This window comes from Melanostigma gelatinosum (genome assembly GCF_949748355.1).
Source record: "Melanostigma gelatinosum genome assembly, chromosome: 2".
Taxonomy (NCBI): domain Eukaryota; kingdom Metazoa; phylum Chordata; class Actinopteri; order Perciformes; family Zoarcidae; genus Melanostigma; species Melanostigma gelatinosum.
In genome coordinates, this window is record NC_136635.1 from 11,072,046 (window position 1) to 11,099,270 (window position 27,225).

At 44.2% G+C, this 27,225-nt stretch overlaps 1 protein-coding gene across 1 annotated transcript in view; it reads left to right on the top strand.

Annotated features, from left to right (window-relative positions):
• The window catches only part of LOC306788818 (CUB and sushi domain-containing protein 1-like), a gene marked incomplete at both ends in the record, with an annotated part of 359,256 nt that overhangs the window by 277,830 nt on the left and 54,201 nt on the right, over positions 1-27,225 (top strand). Inside the window, 11 exons of the mRNA XM_079284484.1 lie at positions 13,625-13,741; positions 13,839-13,952; positions 15,073-15,168; positions 15,339-15,542; positions 15,885-16,009; positions 16,107-16,203; positions 17,132-17,236; positions 19,537-19,655; positions 19,971-20,040; positions 21,398-21,514; positions 24,060-24,269. Of these exons, the coding sequence (XP_079140610.1) occupies positions 13,625-13,741; positions 13,839-13,952; positions 15,073-15,168; positions 15,339-15,542; positions 15,885-16,009; positions 16,107-16,203; positions 17,132-17,236; positions 19,537-19,655; positions 19,971-20,040; positions 21,398-21,514; positions 24,060-24,269 (1,374 nt within the window). The remainder of the gene's footprint in view (positions 1-13,624; positions 13,742-13,838; positions 13,953-15,072; positions 15,169-15,338; positions 15,543-15,884; positions 16,010-16,106; positions 16,204-17,131; positions 17,237-19,536; positions 19,656-19,970; positions 20,041-21,397; positions 21,515-24,059; positions 24,270-27,225) is intronic.

Consider the following 27,225-nt stretch of genomic DNA (forward strand, 5'->3'; position numbering starts at 1 on the left):
CTTTGTAGCAACATTCTTCCTGTTTCATAGACAATATGTGCTCTTGTGCATTCTTTTGAATTTTCGATTTTCTTGCAGCTCCGAATGTGAATTTCTTAGGAGGATTCTTTGATGCGTTTGATGCGTCTCTTTCTCCCCCTTTTTTCTGATACAAAACTGCATTAACATCCCTCTTTTTGTTCAGAAACATCTAAGTGGAAAGGGAATAATAGTCAATTCTTGAAGTGCCGATGCATGTGACAGAGTCTACGTGAGAATGGTGAACACATCTTCTGTTTCTTGTGTTCAAACTAAAGGGGCTGAGGTGTTTCATGATGGAGGATGCTTTGTCTGTGGGCCGTGGGCTGTGGGTTGTAACTGGATATGACGCAGGTATTGTGGCTAATAGTTGCAGCAGTGTCTCTGTTGTTGCCAGGTATGTGAAAGATATTGCTGTTCAGCGTGATTCTGGCTTCTTGGATGCTGATTGCCTGTCTCTCTCTGATAGTTTCCTCTTCTTCCATGTGGTGAGCCTTGTTGTTGTTGACCACGCGTGCGGCAGTCTCGTGAATAGTGACCAGGTTTTCCACAGTTGTAGCAGTAGAAAGTTCGTCCGTGCTGTTTCTTTTTCTTTTTAGCAGGCTTTGGGGCCACGTCAAGCTTTGCCAGCTGTATTGACACTTTTAGTGCTTCAAGCTCCATATCTGTTCTTTCCACAGCAGCTCTGTATTCATCATAAGTGTGCTCTGTGCTTATTTGTTGCACCATCTCTTCTGTAGGGGAACAATTCAGCCGTTCTCCATCCCAAATGTCTTTGTAGGCTTGTTGTTCCACTGGCCAAAGTTTGATTCTTCCATTCATCCTGCTCTGATCCTGGACATCATTCTCCAAGTTGCACAGACAAGAGGTGTATTTCGCAGCCATGACGTCTCTCTCTGCAACAATCAATAAAAAGTCTGAAATCAGTATTCCCAAATGTCCACATGATGGAGCCAAAGCTCCTATCCACTGTTCCTGTTGCAGTTCTTGGAGTGGCCACAGTTTTTTCTTCCCAGGTTGTGAAGTGCCAGCAGAGGGAGCCAAACCTCCTCTCATGCCTTCAATTGACATGTTTGCTCTCTGAATTCACACTGGCCCTCGTTCACAACCTTGCTTTCTCTGGTATGTGTGTGTGTGAAATGATGATCTATTTTATTATTAACACTTAGGGTGAAGAAGACGAAAACAGTAATGTTCTAAACATATTTCGAAGTCTCTGTGTGGATAGATAAGCAGAACACTCTGTTCCTGCGTTAAGATGGCAGTTTTCTGCCCTAATCTGATGGGTTTTTTAGCGAGCAGATACTTTCAGGGTCACTGATCTTTATTCTGTTGTACGAAAGGATGACGGAGTGCTCCTCTCGGCGTTTTAAACCTTCATACAGTGACCTCACAACTCCGCAATATAAGCATTACAAGTATAACGCATATTATTTAACAGTGTATGAATATATTTTATTTATAACTCCCCCTTTTTACCCCTGCTAGGTGTGAAATGCTATGTTTTAATTACACATGCAATGGATGTAACTAAATGTTTTATAAGGCCTCTAGTGTGCACCAAGCCCCCACCTTTTTAATTGTCTTCTCTCTGTCCTTGCAGCGGACACAATCTAAGGCCGCACTGTTCTTTCTTATCAGGAATAGTCAAACCCTCCCTAATTTTCCCAGCGCCTGTCTTGACTAAATGAATAGAAGATTTGTAGCAGCTGTTAACCTTGTATATTCATACTTTTAGCGACTGTCTGGCTGGAACAATAGAAGCTGTGTATTAGCTTTAAAACTTTTTTTTTTTCTTCCTGGTAGCATTCCTGGACTGCTGTGTTTCCGCATTACACTTTGCTAACGATCCCTAAGGAACACAATTTTCCAATAAATTTAACTATGCCAGTAAAACTGACACTTATATTAACCTCAGCTGTCTCTCAGCATATTCTAGTGATTTATGTGTGTGTGTGAATGTAACAGTCGTGTATAATGTGTGTTTTTCCTACTCTGGACACCAACCTTTGAAACAACACACCAACATTTTCAAACACCAAGCACGGCCTCAGCTGGCTGTCTCTAACGCACAAAGAAACTCAGAAACAGCATAAACTCTGAACCAGGTCTCAGCGCTTACATATATGCTCCTAATAATCGCACTCATTTAAACGAAATCGAATCCATACACAGCCGTGGTTATGTACGCTTCAAACATGCACTTTCATTCAAACAAAATTGCAACACACTGCCTTTTTTTTTTTTTTTAAATGCACAGAGATCACCAACACGGCAAAGGAATATCTTTAGTAATACAGACAAACAAATAAACAAAAGTTAAAACGTACAGCTCAGCAAATAGTCAACCGCATTCATACTAGATAATCACAACACATGCTGCCGTGTCTTTAAGCATAAATCAGTCACAAGCACGGAGTCAACCGCATTCATACTAGATAATCAAAACACACGCTGCCGTGTCTTTAAGCATAAATCAGTCACAAGCACGGAGTCAACCGCATTCATACTAGATAATCAAAACACACGCTGCCGTGTCTTTAAGCATAAATCAGTCACAACCACGGAGTTGTAGAAGAGATGTACAGCTCTTTTTACACACTCATCACATTCCATCAGCAAACTCTTTTTTTTTTTTCTCAACCTCATCAAACAGACCAGCGCGCTACTGATCGTTCGATCACAACGCAAATGACAAACAGCTTTTTAGCAACCAAAAAACAGTCAGATTATAAAGGATTTTTCCTATTCCTTGACAGTTAATCCACTTTATCAAACTAAACAAACAGACACCTCTTGGACGCCTGCACAAATGACAACTGCTTCTCAGCAAACAAACACAGTAAACACCAATTAAAACCAAATTTGAAAAGCGCACAATTCACAAATACGGTCTAGCATGTAATTAATACCTTTACAAATGCAGTGAAACAATGAACACACATTAGAACATACACGGCTGTCTCTTTAAATATAAATCAGTCAGAAGCACGGCCTGCGGATGAGCTGATTCTTTTTCCTTTTGGACACACTTTCATCAGCAATGCATTTTAACCGCAATTTGTCTTTTTCCTCAATCTCAGCAAACCGACTGTGTACCGCTGATCTCTCGACCACGATACAAATGAAAAACAAATGCTTTTTCAGCAAACAATCAGTCAAATTATAATCAATTCTGTCCCTATCGTACACATATCAAAGAAAACAGCGCTATTTTAATGCATCACAGCGACCGCTGCGTATCATAAAACACAAGTACAATATCTGCTTTGGCTGGGCCGCGATCACGGACCTTCCGCGTGGAAGTCCGCGGTGCTACCAACCACACCACCAACACAATACATCAAACAACACAATTTTAATACACTTTTAAGTAACCTAGGACTCTGCGGGTCCTTTTCGCTTTAGGTACTTTATTACACAACGTCCATTATTAACGACACATCAATTAACGTAAATTTTGTGCTCTCGCCCAGAAACTCCGTCGAGGATTCTCTAAGCAGAGATATCATGGTTTTCCACTAAGCGCCACACACAAATCTAGATCCGGAGATTTGATGATCTCAATAAGGTAATTTTCTCTTGGTCCGCTATCAATGATACATCGGCTAACTTAAAACTTGTGCTCCCATGCAGAAACTTTATAAGAGTTACTCTAAGCAGAGTAAACTTGGTTTTTACACCACACGTAACACACTCGATGTCTTGATACGAATATTTCACGGTCAATTCTCTCAATACAATTTACCAATGACATCAATAACATATACATATATCCCCGTCATGTTATACAATTTCTTCGTAGCCCAAGACGTCCTATAATTACGTTAAAGATTACGCTTTATTTGTGGCAGGAATTTGAGCGCTTCATGCGAGGCGCGTGACCGCGACAGAAGAGGCGCGCGACCGCGTCTCACACTACTTCACTCTACGCTGCCACAAAAAACATCATCTTTCGCCTTTTATCTAACGTCTTCTGCTGGACTCATTCACACATATGTACAAAAACCCCAAATGCTGGGCTGAACAACCCTGCTGCTGTGTTTTTAATCTTTACAATACTTTTATGACTACGCAATACTTACAGTTCGGACAGTCGGATCTAATTTAGTTCATGTCTATAATACAATATGCAGACTTCAGTTAAATAGGCGTCTGCTCACCTTGAGATGTGCCGGCACAATCAGACTGTCTCCCGAACTGCAAGCTCGCTCCGATGGCAATTATCGGTTCCCAGCCTCAGGGGGAGAGATGCGCCGTTATCTGGAATCAAAAGGAGAGGTCTGTTAACATTCCAACCCGAATGCTCTGTGTCGTATCTATCACGTCGGGGTCACCAAATTGTTGTGAAAAAATGTGTTGTTGTTGTTTTTCACACTTAGAGCAGGTTTAAGAATGAAACAGAAGCTCTCAGAGGCGTATAGTTAAATCAAAGCAATAGATTTATTTATCAACAGAGTCATTCAGCCCAGCTATCAAAAACAAGCTTGGGTGCTAATGGATGAACCTCGCAGAGCTTCACCATGAGACACGCTTAAACACATCAGCGTGAAACTTAATATAGGGGTTCCACCCCTTGCTACACATTGGCCAAAGTCAAAGATGCAGGCGTGGCACGTTTGTACGTTATGGCGCCTGGATGGAGGCCGTGGATGTCCATCCACCTTGGCCCCTCCCAGTAGGCGTTGGTTTCCATCAGTGTGAGTGAGATTTTGAGGCGAGAGGTCCTAATAAAGAGTGTGTATGAAGAAGCCGGGCTCAGCTGGGGGCGTTGGCCCTCGCTTGAATCTCACTGTCTATTGTGTCTTCCTTATCTATTTAAAGATGGCTGCCTGTTCCTTGTGTCGCAGTTAAATAAGTAACCTTTCACCTGCTTCTCTCTGGCCTTGCTGTATGCTGTGAGCACTGTATAAGTGGTTAATAGAGCTGCATAAGCTAATGGTTATTAAAACTACAAATATGCTAGTGATTAATTAAACTGTATATAAGTCAATTGCTACTTAAAGCTGTATATAAGCTAGCTGTTAATTAAACTGTATATAAGCTAGTTGCTACTTAAAGCTGCATATAAACTAGCTGCTGATTAAGCTGTATATAAGCTAATTTTCTCAACACATGTGTCTTCTTATGTTTGTCTGGGGATGATCAAAGCACATGGATGTGTGAGAGAAAGAGAGTGACTTGCATGGCATTTTTTGCATTTACCGGTATTTGCGTGTCAGAGGGTGTAAGTGATCAAAGCACGTGTGTGACGGCTTTTGATTAGACTGACACCTGAGCTTAGAGCAGCACTACTGGGGATTGTGGGTAGATCAAGACAAAACCTCTAAACCTGAGGGTTTGAATGAAGCAGCACAACAACGAATCCCCAAAAATACCAATCGATATCAAGAGGTGTGGAATGAAAGAGGGTGATTACTCTGATGCTTAAGGAAACAAAAGGAAAGGAGGAAGGTATAGGAGATCAGAGGAGGAGGACGAGTTGGTGTGTGAATACAACTGTCGAGCAAAGGAGTAGAAACCAAACCAAGTTTTGCTGTATTTTTTATTCAAGGCATGTAAATCAGTTTTACTGAGCAAGCCATAGCCAGGAATATGGGCCCAGCCTTAATGTCCACACTCACGGACTCATAGGCTTTGACTTGTGTTCCTTATAAGTCTGCATGGGCTCAAGGCTGTCCCACTGTGAAATCGGAAAGTGCTTGAGGGTTTTCCGGTTCTCTTTTTGAGCCCTTTTTGCACAGTTTCCACTGAAATGACTTTGCGAGAGGGAGTTACCCTGAAGGAGTTGTACGAAAAACCCTGAAGAAGCTGGAGAAACGTGAACATGTTCATAGCACCAATTCACTTTTTTAAAACATTTATGACATGATCATGACAAATAGTTTTGGTCTGTTTTGATCAAGCATTGCTAGGCTATTATATTACATATTTTAAATGAGCAACAATCAATCTCAAAATCACACCCTCGCTTCTGCGTGGCCACAGACAGGCCGAGATAACCCAGGCAACATATAAATTCACAAAGTGCTGTCCCATTTCTCACACAGCATTTGTGTGTGTGTTGATAACATTGGCTGTCACGGGAGTTCACAGATAGGACCCAAAAGCAAGACCACAGGAGACAGAAGTGAATGTTCAACAGGTTTTATTTATAGACAGGTGGGTGCAGGTGTGGAGCCCGTGGTCCGACACCCGAGTGGCAGATCGACGGTGTGAGTCCCGTGGCTCGACACCGGAGGCTGGTGAGTTGACGGCGTGAAGTCCCGTGGCTCGATACTGGAGTCGACAGAGTGTAATCCGTAGACCACAACGAGAGCGGAGCGGCGGAGCGCATCCACAAACACAAGGCGGGCAGAGCGGCGGAGTGTAATCCACAGACACCAGGAGGGCAGAGCGGCGGAGTGTAATCCACAGACACAAGGAGGGCAGAGGATGCCACGGGGTTTCAGCCGGTTAAAGACGGTACGACCTGACACTCCCAGACTGCAGGACCATAGTTTATATAGTGGCAGGCTACTCATTAAGGGGCCCTGAGTCTGGTGTGTCAGGCTGCAGGAGGTGATCAGCTTGAGTGTCCTCAGCCGTGCACGATTAAGGGTGCGGCCCTGGGAGGTGTCTGAAGGCAGAGGACAAACAGAGCACATGGCACACCACAACAGACAGGGGAATCCTGGATCCTGACAGTACCCCCCCCTTAAGGCACGGATTCCAGACGTAACACAAGACCCAACACAGGGTGGGTGGAGGGGGTCCGGAGGAGGGATGTCCCCACAGCTATAAGGCCGACTAGGGTGGGCGGCGGGGGTCCGGAGGAGGGGTGACAGGATCTGACCCGCCACGGGGCCGCCGAAGAGCGTCGGCCCCCGGTGCTCCGGCGGCCGGCCGGGAGGGCAGAAGGGCTCCGGACACGGGTGCTCCGGCGGACGGCCGGGAGGGCAGAAGGGCTCCGGCCACGGGTGCTCCGGCGGACGGCCGGGCGGGCGGAAGGGCTCCGGCCCCGGGTGCTCCGGCGGGCGGCCGGGCGGGCGGAAGGGCTCTGGAGAATAGGATGCTGGTGCCGCAGTGGCAGGTACTGGAGGTCTCTGCTGCTCCGCGACGGCAGCGGGCACTGGAGGCCGCTGCCGCTCAGAGACGGCAACTGGAGGTCGTTGCGCCTCTGGGACGGCGGCCGGGTGTGGGAGAGGCTGCGGCACGGAGGCGGCGACAGGAACTGGAGCGGACTGCGGCGCTGAGGCGGCAGGAACTGGAGCGGGCTGCGGCGCTGAGGCGGCAGGAACTGAAGCGGGCTGCGGCGTAGAGGTGGCAGCGGCAGGAACTAGAGCTGGCGCTGCGGCGGCAGGAACTGGAGCGGGCTGCGGCGTAGAGGCGGCAGCAACTGGAGCTGGCGCTGCGGCGGCAGGAACTGGCGTAGAGGCGGCCGCGGCAGGAACTGGAGCTGGCGCTGCGGCGGGAACTGGGACTGCGGCGGCAGGAACTGGAGCTGCGGCGGCAGGAACTGGCGCTGCGGCGGCAGGAGCTGGAGCTGGCCCTGCGGCGGCAGGAGCTGGAGCTGCGGCGGCAGGAACTGGAGCTGCGGCAGCAGGAACTGGAGCTGGAGCTGCGGCGGCAGGAACTGGAGCTGCGGCGGCAGGAACTGGCGCTGGCCCTGCGGCGGCAGGAACTGGAGCTGCGGCGGCAGGAACTGGAGCTGCGGCGGCAGGAACTGGAGCTGCGGCGGCAGGAACTGGAGCTGCGGTGGCAGGACCAGCGAGCGGCTCTGGCTCCGCGGCCGCGAGGTCCGGGGATAGCTGCGGCTCCGAGACCACAGCTGGGACTGGAGGTCGCTGCTGCTCCGGGACGGCAGCGGCAGGACCTGGAGGTCGCTGCTGCTCCGGGATGACAGCGGCGGGAACTGGAGGTCGCTGCTGCTCCGGGATGACAGCGGCGGGAACTGGAGGTCGCTGCTGATCTGGGACGGCAGCGGCGGGAGCTGGAGGTCGCTGCTGCACTGCGACGGCAGCGGCGGGACCGGGAGGTTGCTGCTGCTCCGGGACGGCAGCGGCGGAAACTGGAGGTCGCTGCTGCTCCGGGACGGCAGCGGCGGGACCTGGCGGTTGCTGCTGCTCCGGGACGGTGGCGGCGGGAACTGGAGGTCGCTGCTGCACTGCGACTGCGACGGCCGGGACTGGAGGTCGCTGCTGCTCTGGGATGACAGCGGCGGGAACTGGAGGTTGCTGCTGCTCCGGGATGACAGCGGCGGGAACTGGAGGTCGCTGCTGCACTGCGACGGCGGCGGCCGGGACTGGAGGTCGCTGCTGCACTGCGACGGCGGCGGCCGGGACTGGAGGTCGCTGCTGCTCCGGGACGGCAGCGGCGGGAACTGGGGGTCGCTGCTGCACTGCGACGGCGGCGGCCGGGACTGGAGGTCGCTGCGGTACGGAGACGGCGGCGGCCGGGACTGGCGCAAGCTGTGCCGCCGAGGCGGTAGGAACCGGAGCTGGCTGTGGTGAAGAGGTGACAGGAACAGGAGCTGGCTGCAATGCAGTCTGACTACGGGGAGCCGGAGTCGACCAGGCCACTGAGTGTTCCGCTACCCTTGCATGGCTCAGTCTCCGGCTGAGAAGGCGCTTGACCATATACTCAGAGTTCCCCAGAGGGTCAAAAACTCTCATCAGAGCAGTCACAAAGTCCACATACCCCACAGTATTAGGCTGGTCGCTGCTCACTGTGTACATGGCCCAGTCTAAAGCCCTTCCCCGCAGTAAGCAGACCACGTAAGACACCTTGGACCTGTCTGAGGCGAAAGTCAGGGGCTGTCGGTCAAACACCCGTTGGCATAGCACCAGGAAGCCTTGACACCTCCCCAGTGTTCCATCATAGGGACTCGGAGCCGGCACGGGGGATTCCCAGACCGGCGGAGCGAGGACAGGCGGGAATAGTGCGGGTGCTGGAACTGGTGGAGACTTGACTGTCCGGGCTAGTTCCTGCCCGCACCAGCCAACCCGAGAAACCTCAGCAGCGAAACGTCTCATCTTCGCCAGGGAACGTCTCGTCTCCTCCAGCAGCCTGGTAGTGCTGTACAGCGCAGCTGCTCCTGTGGTTGCTGGGTCCCCCTCAGAGACCTCAGCTTCCATGGATTGCAGGGCTTGACGCATCTCCATGAGCCTCTGCTGGTGTGCCTCCAGCTGCGTGCTATATCCGGCCAGCGTAGCTGCTCCTGTGGTTGCTGGGTCCATGATGGTCAGGTCGTTCTGTCACGGGAGTTCACAGATAGGACCCAAAAGCAAGACCACAGGAGACAGAAGTGAATGTTCAACAGGTTTTATTTATAGACAGGTGGGTGCAGGTGTGGAGCCCGTGGTCCGACACCCGAGTGGCAGATCGACGGTGTGAGTCCCGTGGCTCGACACCGGAGGCTGGTGAGTTGACGGCGTGAAGTCCCGTGGCTCGATACTGGAGTCGACAGAGTGTAATCCGTAGACCACAACGAGAGCGGAGCGGCGGAGCGCATCCACAAACACAAGGCGGGCAGAGCGGCGGAGTGTAATCCACAGACACCAGGAGGGCAGAGCGGCGGAGTGTAATCCACAGACACAAGGAGGGCAGAGGATGCCACGGGGTTTCAGCCGGTTAAAGACGGTACGACCTGACACTCCCAGACTGCAGGACCATAGTTTATATAGTGGCAGGCTACTCATTAAGGGGCCCTGAGTCTGGTGTGTCAGGCTGCAGGAGGTGATCAGCTTGAGTGTCCTCAGCCGTGCACGATTAAGGGTGCGGCCCTGGGAGGTGTCTGAAGGCAGAGGACAAACAGAGCACATGGCACACCACAACAGACAGGGGAATCCTGGATCCTGACATTGGCAGATTTGCTTGTTCCTGATGTTTTCCACACATACACACACATTCACGGACACTATTACACTAATTTCATCCACCTCTGCTGGCCTTACCTGCAGTATAAATGTGCACACGCCCACATGGTTTTCACACAAAGGTTTGTAACTCTCTTGGGGGTGCTGAAGATGGATCAAGCTAGTGTTAGGTTTACTTCTTGTGGGTCATGCAATTGGTAGTAGGGATTAATAGGCGTTTTGAAATTGCAGTATGCTGATACTGGAGATCCCACATTGTGCACTTGCTCAGCAGCACATTCATTCACTAAAGTTTTATATTGCTACTCTGGAGAGGGTGAAGCAGAGCTGCCATCTCAATTATATGATACAAGCCATCATATAACAGCAATTTTCTGGATTGTTTCTCAAGTTTTAAATCTGATATTTAGTCACCAAATACTGCTGTTGCATATTGCTCCATAGTACCACAGTATGTCTTGGTTTCAGGTAAATAAATGTGTCTTTCCTAAGATACTCTCAGTCTGCCCTCAGTCACTGAAAGGCATCACTACTTTTTCAAGATATTTCCATTGGGAGCCTATTTAGATACTCAACGAGATCTTTGGTTGTTCTTTTGTTATTTGCACGTAGGAATACATTTCAATCAGGAGAGACAAGTCAGATGAAGAAAAGATAATTGCTTATTATCAACAGATATGTGATGATAAAGTCTAGACAGAGACTTTGGCGCTTGGACTCTACGGGGAGATTTGTAATGGAGGGGCGTCTGCCCTGAGCAGCAGCAACATGACGATGTAATTGTGTCGCTGTGCTATTGGACAGAAGAGACCAGCTGATCAGAACCGCTGATATCAACTTACGCAATAGCTTCATATGGACACACACACACACACACACACACACACACACACACACAGATGATCAAAAGCACTATATTTTGACATTATATAACAAAGCCTTGGAGCCTCAAGAGTCCAAGTGATATTTAGGGACAACATGAATTTTCTGCTAAACTTAACAACTTTTGAGCCAAATGCAGCCAGTTTTTTTTTAAAGTACATGAAAATAACAGATTAGAGTAGTGATACGCGTGCAAGCTTTGACTGCAATGGGCAGTGCAATGAAAGAAGAGGCAATGAAAGAAGAGGCACACAGTTAAAATGTGAAAGCTTCATTTCAACATCATTTCTATAAATGCTTAAAGCAACAAAGGGGATGAAGCTGTTTGGGCTGCCAGAAGTGTTGCACGTTTTGTTACCTTAGTTTGACAGCAGTTACAGTGCAGGCTAGTCCATAAGTATTCATTTATTGACATTCTTGTATTTATATTTTGTATCCCACATGCTAGATTTAAGTGAAACAATGACAGCGATGTGAACGTGCTGACCTTCAACACCCTTAAATACCTTTAAGGGTATTTAAGGGTGTTGAGATCTATACCGAGTGATCACGGTTGCCTTTACAGTCCTTCAGTTTCAGGACATTATAGCAGTACAATGATCCTAAATTACAGACAAGACAACCAAGGATGCAGACACCGGACATCAGTCCAACTGATACTTTTCAGTAAGCAAACGATAAGTGAAACTGGCTGCTCTACAGGCCTGGCAGACCACCACTAGGGAATCACAACAGGTGGACAGGAGAGGCAACAGCCCGAAAAGCGGTTTTCCAACGATTGAAAAAGATCGACAAATACTCCCAAAATGTTCACGAAGAGAAAAATTTATGCAGAGGGAAGAAAATGTAATTAAAGATGGTAAAGTGAATACATGTTTGTGCTTCAAGGAGAACAACGGGTCTGTCTTCTGTGTTAGGAGGCGTGTCGGTGATGAAGGATACAATTCACGACGTCGGCATTTTGACAACAAACACGGAGCTAAATTTAGCCTCCAAGAAAAACACCAAATTGTCCAAGAATTAAAAGGCAGACTGCAATCACAGCAGAATATATTTACACAGCTACAGCCCAGTGCATGCTGAAGGTATGTGAGCAGAGCTCTGACCAGATACAGACTTTTACAAATGATGGTGAAGAAACACCATCGCAGACCGAGTTCATGAACTAGCAGCAATCTAACAACACAGCAGCTAAGAGACGAGCAGGTACTTGTGTTTTTAATTATCTGTTGATGAAAGCACAGACAACACGGATACATCATCTATCCATGTTCATCAGACCTGACTCTCAGTGAGCAGCTCTTGGATGTAGCTGCATGCACAGGACGACGACAGGGAGGAACATTAGTGATGCAGAGAGGTGAACAAACAGCTTTGAACAAAGTTAATGTAATAACTTGTGTTTGATATTTGTCTGTTATTTTCTTTAATAGTTTGATCTTTGATAGAGTCATGTGGGTTTCTTAACCCTCAATTCAAATGATTTATGTTTGAATGACAGAAATGTGTTTAAATATCATTTTTCATTTATATAACTGCATGTACAATATGTTTACACTTGAATAAACAATAATCAAATGCAGAGAGAGTTATTTAACAATATGTTAGGAGAAGTTAGTGATACAGTCTTACAGTTACAACCGGCCCTTTGAGGGCGACCGTGATGCTGATGTGGCCCAGAGTGAAGATGAGTTTGACACCCCTGCTGTACAGGGTTGGGATGGGTTCCCAGCATGCACTGGGCGAGAGGGAGTATCCCTCTTGGACAGGTTGCCAGTCTCTCATGGGGCGAACACATATAGATAGACAATCATTCATGTCAATGGACTTTTTTTCCAGTTTTCCAATTCATCATCATCATCAATTCATTTTTTTCCTGTGAAATTAAGGCGAGACACTACGTGCAAAAAACACAGATCAATTTGTGCTTGCAGTCCGTGTGGTATTAGCATGAGACTAAAAGGCAATCGACTATTACTCATCATGAGTGCAGCCTATTACATGTCGATTTCCTTTGTCACTCAAATGGTGCAGATTAGAGTTGTTGTTATTTTCTGAGAGCAGTAAGGTCACAAGATAACGAGACTAAAAATATTTACTTCGGCTGCATCCAAGAAACATTTGAGCATGCATCATTCCGAAAATTGTAATCGTAATCTTCCTTTATTGGGAAGGATTCGTAAAATGTAGTCATTAATTCAATACAAGGAATCTAAAAAGTATGCTTTTTAAAAACAAACAAATTGCCGGTGGAGTATGTGAAGCAGTATTTGTATCGTTCTGATACAAAACCACTTGATTGGATATCTGGAAAATAATTATTTCAGTAATTATTAACAATCATTCCCTAAAACATTGATAAGATGCTTTGTTAGTACTGTTACTCATTGTTATGAGTTGTATTGCTGTGTCTGAACATCTTCAAGTTGCTTTGTTGACGCTTTGTGTGCTGAGATTTCTACAGAATATATTGTGGGTTAATTAAGTTCTCTCTCTTCCCATTGAAACCTTCTATAATTACATCTGCACAAAGTGCAGTGCAAAGTGAGTTATTTCTCACATATGGCTCTGGCAAATATGTGAACATGAAGTGCAGGATATATAATCCTGCCATTTACACAGTCCTTCCCAAATTGCATGAGCATAAAGAAGAGGGCTGAATTCACAGAAGATGCTCGTTGGTAAACAGGCAGAGTGCATTTCCAGACTGGTCAGTCTGTTTGATGAATGACATGCATGTCATTAAGCACAGAGTGTGTCTGAAGTTGCAAAACGGTTCGGTCTCTCTTTCTGTAAAATATGCAGTGTTCAAAACAAGTAAACAGTACCTAAAAATAATGAAATTCCCTTTCTCTGTCTTCCTATAGCTCCATGCGGAGGACAGTACAGTGGATCGGAAGGAGTTGTTTTGTCTCCAAACTATCCTCTAAACTACACTACAAGACAAACCTGCTCCTACTACATCACCGTGTCCATACAGTTTGGTAAATCCATAAATGATCACACCATACATTCTTACAATGGATTTGTAATTGAATCACCAATTCTTTTTTTGTCTTTTTCCCTTGTCATATTTTTCAGTGGTATTTGGTCAGTTTGCTGTTTTCCAGACAGCAATGAATGACTCTGTGGAGCTGTTTGATGGAGCCAATGAGAATGCTCGATTGCTCAGCTCCCTGGCTGGGTCACATTCAGGTGAGACTCCTATTAGCTGATTTTTTGTGTCGAACACACAGCTGAAAGAATGCTATTAGGTCACGCTGCCATAAAAGTAATGGTTGCATTCTTTATTTATGTGATTTATTACCTCAGAGTTGCGTGTTCTTCTGTTGTGTGTCATGACCAGGGGGCATGCTGCAGGGGAATCCCACTGGAATTGACATTTTGTTTCTTTCTGTAGAAATAATGGCTTTTAAAATGTTTTCTTTGTAATCTGTAATCAGTTGTGTGCTTGTTGAAAAGGGGGCAGCAATCGCCATTACATTTATATGGTACGGTAGAGTTTGATGACAAACACATCAATCAAAAGAGAGGAAAAACAAAGATATCTAGATAGATTCCCAAGAGAATGTCTTTCTATTTTCACACTGAGGTGCACATCTTTCTTTTGTTATGTTCTTTCCTTCATGGAGTGGATCAGTGAGCTTCTTTCAACATAATGTTAACGGATTTGACAGTCTTTGTTTGGCTAAATGTAGCTGCACATTATGGTAATTATTTCCTTCCAACTACTATCCATCTAAGTTCGTTTAAAGGAAAGAGGCCAGTTCATGTAATGTAGAATGGGTGGCTTATTTTTTAAAGTTAATTTAGGTTGGAAATTCCCCTTTTGGCTAAAACTGGCAGCAAAGAATGAAACACACCAGGCTTTACGAAATAATGTTAGCCGCATCATTACCCTATCACACACGCACACATACATGCACACGTACACTTAGGCAAACAGCTTTGTAGCACATTGTTCCAGCTAACTGACTGATTATCCTGACACACATATTAACACACGCACACCAAACATACACATACACACATCCCGACGCAGCTAATGATGGTTCTAAATGTCAGCCACACCAGACCATGTTTTTTCTCGTTTATCATTGTTACTTTGTTTGTTTGTGTATGTGTGGGTGCACACATACACAAATCTCTGTGTGTATGAGCCTGTGAGGTGGTGTGTGTGTCTTTTTTCTTGCATTCTTATTCTTGTAAAGACCACATTTTACCAGAGAAAGGAATGTAAAGCAGTACTGTTTAATTTATGGTTTTGACTGTCCGTGAAATTAACATTCATTTTATGTTTAATTGTTTGTCCCAGGAGAGACATTGCCATTGGCAACTTCCAATCAGATCATGCTGCGGTTCAATGCTAAGAGTGGCCAATCAGCTAGAGGCTTTCACTTTGTCTACCAAGGTAACTCTCAATCTGTTTGTCTTTTTCTCTCACATACATACACTCACACACAGTAAGTTGCATTGAATTCAACTTTAACATGAAAGTGAAACTCTCTCTTCTGATAACTGTATTTCTAATGTGCATCCTCTTCTTCTTCTCATTTTATTGAATTACCACCATCATTGTAGCTGTGCCTCGCACCAGTGAAAGTCAGTGCAGTTCAGTGCCAGAGCCGCGGTACGGCAGGCGGATCGGTTCAGAGTTCTCTGCTGGCTCTGTGGTCCGGTTCGAGTGCAGTCCTGGGTATCTACTGAAAGGATCCAGTGCTATTTGGTGCCAAGCCGTGCCAGGTGCCCTCGCACAGTGGAATGCAACAACACCAGCCTGTATAGGTAAGGCTGACTGAGCCTAAAATGAATATAGCATGAACCAGCATATAAAGTAAGAAATCAGTCCTTTCTGTGAATCATCCAGTACTGGGATCTTGACATGGATTCTAACAAACCAAATGTATGCCTGTGTGAAATCTCTCTCTGCAAACAGCTTCAACTGTCACCTCAGTTTATACAAATAAAGTTTATCATAGTTTCCCTCTTTGGCTCCCTGTAGTGGTAATTTTGAACACCGTATTGTCCCAGGGTATGCAGAGCAATATTCCAACGACCTGTCTTATCTGTTAGCTGTTCAGTTAATACACTTTGCCAATGAATTCATATTTTATGTCTCCATTCTAGTTCCCTGCAGTGGCAATTTGACTGAACGACGCGGTACAATATTGTCTCCTAGCTATCCTGAACCCTACCCAAACAGTCTCAACTGTCTGTGGAGGATCCATGTCAGTGAGGGGGCTGGGATACAGGTACAGATATATACACACTTGTAAATAAATATGGAATATGGAAGACGCACATCAACTTAAGAGTTTGTTATGTTCATTTATTTTCATTGTTATTTAGATTCAAGTGATGACGTTTGCTACTGAGCACAACTGGGACTCTCTGGAGATCTACGATGGAGGAGACATGACGGCTCCTAAATTAGGGTCATTTTCTGGTATGACAATATGCTCAAACACACACACACACACACACACACACACACTCAAACACACAAACTTGTGCCCATACACTCATGCACACAAACACTCCAGAGATCTCTGATGGATGAGATGACAACTCCTAATACACACACACACACACACACACACACGTATAGACTGACAGACACACACACACAAGATCTATGATGAATACGATATGTAAGTCTTAAACTATAGATACACACACACACAGTATACACTCGAGATGTATGATGGATGAGTTGTAATACCAAAAAAACATGATATATAGCTTAAATATAATAAATGTCAGAAAAGACTTAGAATTCATCCAATTTCCAGGTAGTCAGTAAAAGGAAGAGAAAAAATGAGGAAGGGAGGGAAGGGAAGAGTTTCACTGCAAGGGTGAGTGAAGGATGGAAGAAAACAGGAGAGGAAGAAGACAGGGAGGGATAAATAATGATCTAACCTTTTACGATTTCCCAGCGGAGTTTCCCCTGTGACCTGCCCCAATCACATACTCGTCACACACCTATCACACATAAAAGATGCTGCCAATAGGGCAACACACGCACACACCTCCACAAGTTACTGTGCCCTTCTCAAGAAAGCACACCGGGGAGCTGGCCACTATAACCACAGTGATGGCATCTGAGCAGCTTCACTGGGGCAGATGAGGGTTGCTTCACATAAGGACAACAAAATGCAGGCTGTCCATGGAGGGCCAGGGGTTATTCACCTTCTCTACACATAATCTCCCTGCTGGTCCTGGGATTTACTTATGGTCAAAATCTTTTTTTCTTAAAAATGCATCAGCATCTATTTTTACATAATTTCTCCATTTATGCCCATTGTCGTGTCACACACACGTGTATGCAATGTTTTTATATTCGGTCTTATCTTGTTTATCTCTGTGTTTTGCAGGAACAACTGCTCCTGCCCTCCTCAACTCAACGTCCAATCAGCTCCTCCTGCACTTTCAGAGTGACATCAGTGTGGTGGCAGCAGGTTTTCACCTGGAATACAAGAGTGAGTTAAAGCTTAGATTTATAGATAGACAGATAGACAGATAGATATAAATGGTAGAGTGAGCTGGTATGCTGCTGAGGAGGAACAACTAAGTAGTGAATATTGGGTGCCTTCTCTCCAGAATCCACAAATGCTCACAAACCCGCTGACACACTTGATCACAAACACACATCGCTGCAGCCCAAACTTCAACATGAAATAACACGAGTCAGTGACCTGAACTGGTACTGCCCGAAAGCATGCACACACTGACTCAAAATTGGAGCACACACACACAGAACACATACCTAGAGTGAAACACACAGACTCAGGCACGTACATACACATACACAAGTGCTTTTGCTCGTGTCATACATGCACATAAGTCCAAAAAAAGGCACATACACACACAAATGTGTAGACAGACAAAGGTATAGACATGGATATTAACATCATGCATTTCCACACATACACACCTGTCAGGGCATGGTTGTGCTTTTCAGTCCTTTGTAGTTATTTTAGCTTAGAATCACTTCTAGATCAATGAACATGTCCCCTTTTGTCCCCTTTTGCATTAGTGTGTGTTTGCACGCACATTTCTTTGTGTGTATTGGTGTGTGGCTGAGTGTGTGTGTGTGTGTGTGTGTGTAGGTGAGTGCACATATCAACACGCACTAATAATAATGAGAGCCTGGAAGAAAGGTCTCTTTTAGGGACTGTTAGAAAAATTCCACGCGAGACTGGTGTAAAAATCATTGATCATTGGCAATTTATTCTTGCAAGAAGGAACAGAGTTGAAACACAAACAGGTCCTGCATCAAGGCTGCTCAGAGGTCTGCGTCTGAGCTCGAATCATTTATACCTGTAAACACATGCAGGGTGGGCCATGGATAAGGTCCCGGTCACAAAGGAAAACATTCTCGCATCTGGCGTTTGTTATCACAACACTTCACACAACGCTTTAACACTTTGTACCAGTTCAAGGATCATGCTAGTAGTAAATCAGCAAGGCGCCAGTCAGTTGTTCCTCTAAAGGGTAGAGTAAGACGTCTCTCTCCCTTGTCTGTCCTCAAATAAAGCGAAGCAGAAGTATAGTAAACCCAGTCAGTAAGACTTAAGTGCTGACACTGTCTAGTTGTAGTCCAGTGGCCCTAGTGGGATGGTTCGCTGTATTGTCAGCATTTTACAGAGCGTCGCTGCTCTGTCATAACCCGGGAAAATAGGGAGCAGTTTGCTAGCACACACACAGGGAGAGAGAGAGATGGTCAGCCAAATGGAATAGTTTCATTGATCAGTTGTCCTGACAGCCTGCTGATGCTCTGCCTAATAACACACTGTGTGTGCATGTGTGTGTGTCTCCAAGTTACAGTCTCACGCAGCTTTTTCACCTACGTTCGATCTAATAAAAGACCCCCTCATCCCTCGCAGCAGGCACACACTCATGTAACAGTCAGTCATGCACAGTGGGGCTCGGCCACCTGGATGTGTGTGTGTGTGTGTGAGTGAGTCTGTGAGTGAGTGAGAGAGCTCAGTGGGATCACATCGTTTTGCTGGTAGGATGGTGGATAATGAACCAACAAGACCAACACAAGCAAGCAAACACACAAACACGCACACACACAGATTCATGCCTCTCTCTCCCCGTCTTTCACTCTCGATTCCTCTTCCACCCCTGTGTTGCCATGGTAACCGCTCCAGGGCAGTCTCCTGCGGAAGTTTCCAAGTGAAACACAGAAGCAGACTCACACACATGAACACACACATACACCCCCGACTGATACTGTGCGATGAAGGGCTGGCTGCTGTCAAACTTATTAAGGATGAGTTTAACCTTTAGTGGGTTGGGAATACACAACCAGTCATTCTGTTGCCTTCACATATTTGTAAGTACATTTCAGAGGCTGTTGTCAACACTGACAACGTACAAGCTTTTTTATTGTACTAGCTGTCAACTCATAATTAGGCTCCGGTGTATTAGAAAACATGACATTACGAGTGTTTGTCAACAGCAGTTCTTCATCAGATTCATGTAAATGTTGTCATTTTGATTTGCTGTCATTGTTGTGTAATAATGTATTCATAATTATTTGAGTTGGACATAATAAGTTTGATAATTAAGGTCAAGACTGCAATGTGGGATTAGCTGTCTAGAACTTAAAGAAGAGATGATCATATTATAGTTTCTGTATTTTTCCACATCTGGCTTAAGTAATTTCTCCAGAGTCCACTTGAGCCAAGCTATGCTGACATAGAAGACTTAATGATGAAATAAGTAACAGTAATTGCACAGTTCATTGTGTTTGTGTTCTGTATGTTTGTAGCTGTTGGTCTTACCACTTGCCAAGAGCCAATGATACCAGCCAATGGCATTAAAGCAGGTGACAGATATATGGTCAATGAGGTGGTGGCATTCACCTGTGAACCGGGGTACACATTACAGGTAAAGAACACAGACACACACCTATAAATAAATGTGTTAATACATACGTGTAAATTATGAGATTTGATTTTCAAATATGTAAAGAAAGCAGCAAATATTGTGAGGCTAAATTGTGTACGGACACAGACTGCAGTCATTAACGATAAGTGAAATGCAGTGAAATTAAATTTCCACATTCGTTACGTTTTTACTCGTGTTAAATACACTCCAAAGTTCTTGTCATGTTCTTAGATGAATTCAAAATTAAAATTTCCAATCTTAGAAAATGCCAGGATTGCACACTTTCTTTAACTTTCACTTTACTTATACTTTCAGGGCCACTCTCACATATCCTGCATGCCTGGGACTGTGCGTCGATGGAATTACCCACCTCCTCTTTGCATAGGTAACACGCACACACACACACACACACACACACACACACACACACACACACACACACACACACACACACACACACACACACACACTCTGCTCTGCTGGCTAAATTATGTTGTGAAAGATCGATCCAATGGGGAAAAAAATATATATCCTTCAGGTGTGGGGTTCACATTAAACTTTTAGATCTGCACAGCACAGTGACAGAAGCGTTTCAGTAGAATAAAGATGAGTGTACCTCCATCTAAAAACAAAATGTCCATTTTGAGGATAAAAAAAGCTTCATTACATGGGTGTGGAATTTCTCAGAGGCACATCGTATAAGTCTGTCAAATAGCAATATGTATGTTCCAAGACCAAAGTCAGTTAAAATAGATATTATCTTTTAAAGTAGAAGCTAGATGCATGTCAGTAAAACACAATTTCTACTTTAAAAAGACTTGTTAGTTGCTGAGACAGTGCTATGATGTAATCTGGCAGTTGAAAATTGCACTTTATCTACTCACAGTAACGTATTACAGGAATATGAATGATTCATAAAATAAATAGATAACAGCAATAACTGAATGAGGAAGTGTAGTTCTTGTGATTCAATTTGTATATTTAATGTTATAACCTTGAAATAGGATTTGTGGAAGTAGGCAGGTTCTTACAGTAAAGGATCAATACACTTGGTGGATACAAACATCATTTTGTACCTTGTGCTGAGAGCCAAGGCTTCCTAACTTCTGCAATAGAGTTCAGCGACCTTGATATACATCGATGTGTGTGCTAGGTGAAAACTGGTAGCAGGTCTGGGAAGCCAATTCCAGTTAGACTCAACTTTGTCATGTCAGGACTAACTAAACTCAGCCCTGCCACAGACCCCTTCAGTGTGTGTCCAGCATTTCCTATTTCAGACACTTGCGTCAACAAATCATGTCCACTCTCTGTCAATAGAGTGTTGTACCACAATACTGTGCCATGAGATTTAAAAATATATGTCTGTCAACAAAAGAAAAATGTTTTATTTATATTATGTTAATTACCCTAACTGAGAATACAAGATACATTGTAATATCAGTTGCCAACTGCATCAAGTCCATAACCCCAAACATCCCTTTTATTTTATTAATACTGTGATATAAGAAAACATTTTCACACTCAGTGACCACTGTATTTGGTACACCTGTACAATCCAAAAGGTCTATTTCTATGATCCTTGTACTGTTCTTTCTTTTGTGTTTTATTTTTTTGACAGAGGACGTGTTAAGTCCTGTATATGTTTTAGTATTTAGGTCATAGTTAGGTCAACGTGATTATTTCCACTGTGCATTGCTCATGCGCTGCCTGTTTTAATGATGCTTTTACTGTGCCTGTGTCAGCTCGTTGCGGCGGGGTCTTGTCTGAGATGAGTAGTGTCATCCTCAGTCCAGGTTTCCCTGGCAACTACCCCGGCAACCTGGACTGCACCTGGCAAATCACCCTGCCAACTGGATACGGTAAATATTATGGGATTCCTTAAAATAATGTGTGACTTTCAGAACATTTGCGTTCGGGAAACACAGACTCTGCAGTAGCAGCACGTGGTTTGAATATAATCGTTTTTGATACATTTTTAGAAAAGGATAATAGTAGTTGTATCTTTGGTTCAGGTTATTAAAATATGAAAGTAATAATATACAAGTACCAAATATAAATATGGAGTTGTGTGGAATGATGTAGACTTACTGTACCTTGGTCTCTATGCATACAACATCTTTACATGTTTTACTGGCTTCATGATTCACGGCTTGTTACCAGACTCAATGCTGTCTGTTCTCTTAGTGCCAGTCATTAAAAACAAAGCTGGTAAAGTATGTAGCCTAGAGAATTACAGGCCCATTGCTTTGGCCAGCGTCCTGTCAAAAGTCCTAGAAAGAATTCTGCTGGACAGAATACAGGACTTCATCACCTCCACAGATAACCAGTTCGGCTTCAAAGCCAAACATGGCACTGACTTGTGTATATATGCCTTAAAGGACATTGTAAACAAATACAGAGGTCAAAACTCATCACTTCTTATGTGTTTTATTGATGCCTCCAAAGCTTTTGATCGTGTTAATCATAGTAAATTATTTTTTAAACTGAGCCAAAGAGGTGTCCCCACATACATAGTGAGAATTCTGGCTTACTGGTATGCGCACCAGAGTATGAGAGTAAAATGGGGTAAAAGTGTGTCAGCCACATTTGGGGTTAGCAATGGTGTCAGACAAGGGGGAATTTTGTCCCCAAATCTGTTTAATCTGTATGTTGATGATCTGTCCAAGCAACTGAAAGCCTGTGTTGTGAAAAATATGTAGCTGTCTTTCACACTTAGAGCAGGTTTAAGAATGAAACAGAAAGCTCTCAGAGGCGTATAGTTGTATCAAAGCAATAGATTTATTTATCAACAGAGTTATTCAGCCCTGCAATTAAACATGCATGGGTTATCTAATGGTTTCACTTCGCAGAGATTCACCATCAGAACACACTTGAACACATCAGCGTGAACCTTAATATAGGGGTCCGCCCCTTGATACACATTGGTCAAAGTCAAAGATGCAAACATAGCACGTTTGTACATGTATTACGCCTGGATGGGGACCGTGGATGTCCATCCACCTTGGCCCCTCCCAATAGGCGTTGGTTTCCATCAGTGTGAGTGAGATGATGCATGCGACAGGACCTGAGAAATGAGTGTGTGAAGAAGCCGGGCTCAGCTGGGGCGTTGTCCCTCGCTTGAATCTGACTGAGAATTGTGTCTTCCTTATCTTCTCTAAAGATGGCGTCTTGTTTCTTGTGACGCAGTTAAATTAATAACCTTCCTCCTGCTTCTCTCTGGCCCTGCTGTGTTGTGAGCACTGTATAAGTGGTTAATAGAACTGCATAAGCTAATGGTTATTAAAACTACAAATATGCTAGTGATTAATTAAACTGTATATAAGTCAATTGCTACTTAAAGCTGCATATAAGCTAATTGCTGATTAAAGCTGTATATAAGCTAATTGCTGATTAAAGCTGTATATAAGCTAATTTTATCAACACCTGTAATACTGGTGCATGATTGGAAATACTCTGGTTAATCACATCATGTCTGCAGATGATCTGGTGATCTTTAGTCCTTCTAGCGCTGGTCTTCAGCAGCTCCTCACTATATGTACTGTGTACGGTGTGGAACATGACATCAAATACAACGCCAGTAAGAGTGCTATCCTGATCTGTCCAACTAAAGAGGACAAATGTCTAAACTTCCCTGACTTCAAATTGTCTGACAATAATCTTGGTGTCTGTAGTGAAGTAAAATATCTTGGTCATTTTTTAACAGAACACATGACTGATGATAACGACATTTCCAGGCAATGTCGTATGATGTATGCACAAGCAAACAGTCTCTCACGCAAGTTTGGTCTGTGTACAGATGGAGTTAAGAGGTCTCTGTTAAGAGCATATTGTACTCCACTCTACACTGCACACTTGTGGTCAAACTACAAAAAAAAGAGTTTACAGAGACTTCAAGTCGCGTACAATGACGCCATGAGAATACTTTTAAAGAGACCGAGATAGAGTAGTGCCAGTGAAATGTTTGTGGCTGCACGAGTCAACACTTTCCAAACAGTTTTAAGAAATCTCATGTACAAATTCATCTGTAGACTGAATGACTCTGCAAATGGGATCATACTTGTTTTAACCAACATAAGGTTTAGCACCACACGCTACCAGTCCCAGCTGTGGCGACATTGGTACAGCTGTCTCTATGTAAGGCATTGCTAGGCCTATGTACTTTTATTGTTTGTGTCTGTCTTTTTATGTATCTGTCTGTATGGACCCCGAGTCTGAAATAAAGTCTATCTATCTATCTATCTTTACGCTGTATGCACACTCTGAAAGTAATGTAAAATCTCCACAGATCTGTTAACTTTAAGCCATGTATATGGCATGCAATTAAAGAGCCTATCAGGTATAAAATCTGTATTCTGATATATCGTTATTGTGTATAGTCTATTATAACCTCTATTTTTATTCTAGGAGCCCATATTCAGTTTCAAAACTTCTCTTCTGAAGACAACCATGACTTCCTAGAGGTCAGGGCTGGACCACAGCACAGCTCTGCTCTTATTGGACAGTTTACTGGCTCGCAGATCCCACCACCTTTGCTGAGTACTACCCACCTCACGATCATCCACTTCTACAGTGACCACTCGGAGAACAGGCCCGGGTTCAAACTGACCTATCAGGGTGAGTACACGTGTGATTTCTGACTTTTGACATTTGTTTTTTTTTACTGCAGACACAAAAGCTCACACACCCTGAGGTATTACTGCAGGCGCATCCATTTGAAAGCAGCACCTCAAGGGACACTGAGAGAATGGACCTGTTTTCAAATGAGCCTACTGTTTAGTTTGGGAACACAGGAAGGTTGCTTGAATGATTTCGAAAAAAGAAATGGTCTGCTAAAATGTTCTAAATAAATTAACATCCGAAGCTGGTTGCCAAATTACAAAGCCTTCACAACTCCAAGAAATGAAGGGTCGGATGAAAAAACGTATCGCTATGAGGTTTTGAGCTTTGATCTGCGGATGAGTCATGCTAAAGACTTAAAAAAAACCTTGTGGCGTTCCTCTCATCATTAAAAGAGATGGATCGTTAGTAAGGCAAGGCAAGGCAAGGCAAGTTTATTTGTATAGCACATTTCAACAACAAGGTAATTCAAAGTGCTTCACATGAAACCATTAAAAGCATAAAGGCAAAAGTAAAGGAGATTTAAAACATACATTGAAACAATAATCGATGTCTCCCTGAGACATTACGCTGCACGCAATCAACCATACACTGCCGCAATTCTGCAATTACTTGCACACAAACCACGTCTGGAAAAGATCTCTGCCGATCTGCGTTTTATAGTGTACGCCTTGCACGAACTCGGTCCCGAAGGAAATGGCGATATATTGTGCAGTTCTTTTAAAACCATTAAAAGCATCAAAACATAAGGCAAAAGAAAAGGAGATTTAACAGCAATTAAGAACAGTGTAAGAAATAAAATACAGTCGTAAAATGCAGAAATGCAGGAAATTGATTAATATATTAATTGAATGTGGTTCAATTAAAGGCAGCAGCAAACAGAAAAGTCTTCAATCTTGATTTAAATGAGCTGAGGGTCTCAGCAGACCTGCAGCTTTCTGTGACTTTGTTCCAGATATGTGGAGCAGAAAAACTGAACGCTGCTTCTCCATGTTTAGTTCTGACTCTGGGAACAGAAAGTAGACCGGTCCCAGACGACCTGAGGGGTCGAGATGGTTCATAAGGTAGCAGCAGATCGGAGATGTATTTTGGCCCTAAACCATTCAGTGCTTTGTAAACCAACAGCAGGATTTTAAAGTAAATTCTTTGTTGGACAGGAAGCCAGTGCAAAGACATCAGAACTGGGGTAATGTGATCCACCCTCCTGGTCTTAGTGAGGACTCGAGCTGCAGCGTTCTGAATCAGCTGCAGCTTTCTGACGGACTTTTTACAGAGACATGTAAACACACTGTTACAGTAGTCCAGTCTGCTGAAGATAAATGCGTGGACAAGTTTTTCCAAATCCTGTTGAGACATAAATCCTCTAATCCTTGATATATTCTTCAGGTGATAGTAGGCTGATTTTGTAATTGTCTTGATATGGCTGTTCAGGTTGAGGTCTGAATCCATAACTACACCGAGATTTCTGGCTTGGTTTGTGGGTTTTAACATCAGTGACTGAAGCTGAGCGGTGATTTTCAATTGTTCGTCATTGGTACCAAAAACAATTACTTCTGTTTTATCTTTGTTTAATTGAAGAAAATTCTGGCACATCCAGTTGTTGATTTGTTCAATGCAGTTACCCAGCCCTTGTATGGGATTATAGTCCCCTGGTGACATAGTTATGTAGATTTGTGTGTCGTCTGCATAATTATGATAACACACTTTGTTGTGTTCCATAATCTGAGCTCGTGGAAGCATGTAGATGTTGAACAGAAGAGGCCCCAGTATTGAACCTTGGGGAACACCACATGTCATTTTAGTCAGCTCTGATGTGTAATCAGCTACAGACACAAAGTGTTCTCGGTCCTTCAAGTAGGATTCAAACCAGTTAAGTGCTGTGCCAGAGAGTCCCACCCAGATGTTTCGTCTTTCCAGGAGTATGGCATGGTCGACCGTGTCGAATGCAGCACTGAGATCTAGTAACACTAAGACTGAACTTCTGCCATTGTCTATGTTTAAGTGGATGTCGTTGAAAACTTTAACAAGAGCAGTTTCAGTACTGTGGTGCTGTCGAAAGCCTGACTGGAAAACATCAAAGCAGTTATTTACGGCCAAGAAGTTTGTCAGCTGTTGGAAAACCGCTTTTTCAATTATTTTACTTAAAAATGGGAGGTTTGATATTGGCCTATCATTTTTCATCGTTGCGGAGTCTAAACTAGCCTTCTTTAGGAGTGGTTTAATAACTGCAGTTTTTAGGGCTTGTGGGAAGACACCTGAGTGAAGGGATGTGTTTACAATTTGTAAGAGATCAGTGGTCATGCAGTTTGAAATATTTTTGAAAAGTGTGTTGGTAGAATATCCAAGCAGCAGGAGGATGACTTCAGATGTAGTATAATGTCTTCTAGGCTTCTACGGTCGATTGAATGAAATTGTGTCATGATATTTGAATGGCTGTTATTCAGAGATCGGGACAACACATATCCTGTGGTTGGTGTGGAGGCACTGACTGCTTGTCTAATTTTCTGAATTTTGTCAGTAAAAAAGGAGGCAAATTGATTGCATGCACAGGTGGATTGGAGCTCAGCAGCTACCGACACTGGAGGGTTTGTTAGCCCGTCGACATTAGCAAATAAGGCGCTTGTATTGTTCTTGTTTTTGGTTATGATGTCAGAGAAGAATGACTGCCTTGCATTTCTAAGTTCCAAATTATAATTGCGAAGTCTCTCTTTATAGATGTCACAGTGAACCTGGAGATTCGTTTTTCGCCACCTGCGCTCAGCCACCAGCATAGCATTTCTCCAAGGAGATCTTTGCTTACCCGAGACAACCTTCACTTTAGTGGGTGCAATGGCATCAATAATATTTTTAACTTTAAAATTGAAGCCATCTACAAGCTCATTGACTGAGAGGCAAGAGAGGGCTGGTGTGGAGGAGAACTTCTGAATAAATAGTTCACTGGTGTTTTCAGAGA